Genomic DNA, 1,698 nt, shown 5'->3' on the forward strand with positions numbered 1-1,698 from the left:
CAGAGGTACTCTGAAGACTTAGACCAGCCTGGAAAGGATGTTGCCACAAACATGGACCAAATCCGGGTAAAGCAGCTGAGGAAGCAGCATCGCATGGCAGTGAGTATTTCCATAAACCCAATTTTCTTATTTATGAGCAGACTTTTAAAGAGGACTGACTTTTGGTAAAGGGAGATGGCTGCAAAGCCGTGGTACAGAAGTGCTCCCTGTGTTCGCCCAGCGGGTACAACATAGATAGGGGCACTACAGCGGCAGGAGGTACCTCCCCCTGCCCCAAAGGAGAACAGCAGTTAGCGATTGAAAGGAGAGCGGATAGCCGTCTCTCTTGACTGAATAATAGTCTTGAAAGTCTAAGCAGACTGCAAGCAGTGGTGACAGACTGGCTCACTAAGGGTAGCATGTGTTAAATGCTTCTGTATTGAAATCGGAAAGGTTTTACACTCCTTTTTCATTTCTTAAACTATACTATTGTCCTCTCCTCCATAGCAAAAGCAGGAGGGAGAAACCATCAAAAGCTTTCAGGGCTTTTTATAAGAGAACTTGGCCTGTCTGAGGAGGTAATAGGCAAAACTGGTATTCTCTTGCCTTACTGAGAAATTAAATGGATCACCCTGGAAAGCCTTGTCACTGGGTGTTTTTTACTGATCTCAGACTAGTTCAGAATGGCACATGACGGTCGCCCAAGCAGCTGGATATTGCCTGCTGCATCTGCGTTGCCAAAATTGTTGCTGTTGCTCCTGTGCCAAGTGATCTTAGCCTTTCAACCCACACTGCTCTCACACTGACAAATGTGACATGAGAGAAGTTGAAACATCTGCTGTGAAATTCTACCAGTTTGGAAGAAAAAACAAAAGAAGACTTGCTGTAAAACAAGCAGTTATGTTTAACATTAAGGGTTCTTTTCTTTTTTCTTTTTTTTTTCTTTACTGTCCAGATTCCAAGTGGAGGGCTCACTGAAATTTGCCGAAAACCTGTATCCCCAGGACTTATCACATCTGTATCTGACTGGCTGATTTCCATTGGGCTACCTATGTACTCCAGCCTGCTCGCAGAAGCAGGGTTCAACACACTGAGCAAAGTGCCTTCTCTGTCACAAACTTGCCTTCAAGAAGCTGGCATCACAGAGGAAAGGCACATAAGCAAGCTCCTGACAGCGGCAAGACTCTTCAAACCTCTTGATCCAGAGGCAATTTAACATGCTCCATAGTGTGGCATTGCCTGGTTGAGAATCTACTGCTTCTTCCTGCACCAATATTGCTCTAATTACTTCACATAGCTAAAGGATCAAGGAAGCAGCTCCCATGGACAGGCAGATATCTTCTTCAAATGATATGAAATGTTTCTATTGCTGTCTTTGGCAACTGAAGGAGAAGAGAAGCAACCACCAGGTAACATAGGTGTGGTACTTCCCTCCGCCCTCACTCCCCTGTAAAGTATTCTTGTTTCATAAAACACACAGGGTTGGCCTGAGAATCAGACAGCTTCACAGAATTAACGGACCCTTGCCCATTTTCCTCAAGCTTGTGAAAGTAATACTAGTAATAGACCCTGTTTCTATGGAGAGCTCCTTAGGTTGGGGGTCTTCTGTAGATCAGGGTTCCAGGTACCTGGAGTCAGTCCAAAAGACCGGGTACAAGCCAAGGTGCAAATTCCAGCAGAAGCTGTTGGGCAAATGCCTTTTGTTTATCTTAGCGGTCT

The 1,698-nt window shown here is 45.1% G+C and overlaps 1 protein-coding gene across 1 annotated transcript in view; it reads left to right on the top strand.

Annotated features, from left to right (window-relative positions):
- SASH1 (SAM and SH3 domain containing 1) overlaps window positions 1-1,195 on the top strand; it is a 29,520-nt gene extending 28,325 nt beyond the window's left edge. Inside the window, 2 exon segments of the mRNA XM_009708999.1 lie at window positions 1-99; window positions 935-1,195. The exon segment at window positions 1-99 is cut by the window's left edge and continues 51 nt beyond it. Coding sequence (XP_009707301.1) covers window positions 1-99; window positions 935-1,195 — 360 coding nt within the window.
- The last annotated feature ends 503 nt before the right edge of the window (window positions 1,196-1,698 follow it).

This window comes from Cariama cristata, unplaced genomic scaffold, assembly GCF_000690535.1.
Source record: "Cariama cristata isolate BGI_N322 unplaced genomic scaffold, ASM69053v1 scaffold16151, whole genome shotgun sequence".
In the NCBI taxonomy this organism is placed as follows: Eukaryota; Metazoa; Chordata; class Aves; order Cariamiformes; family Cariamidae; genus Cariama; species Cariama cristata.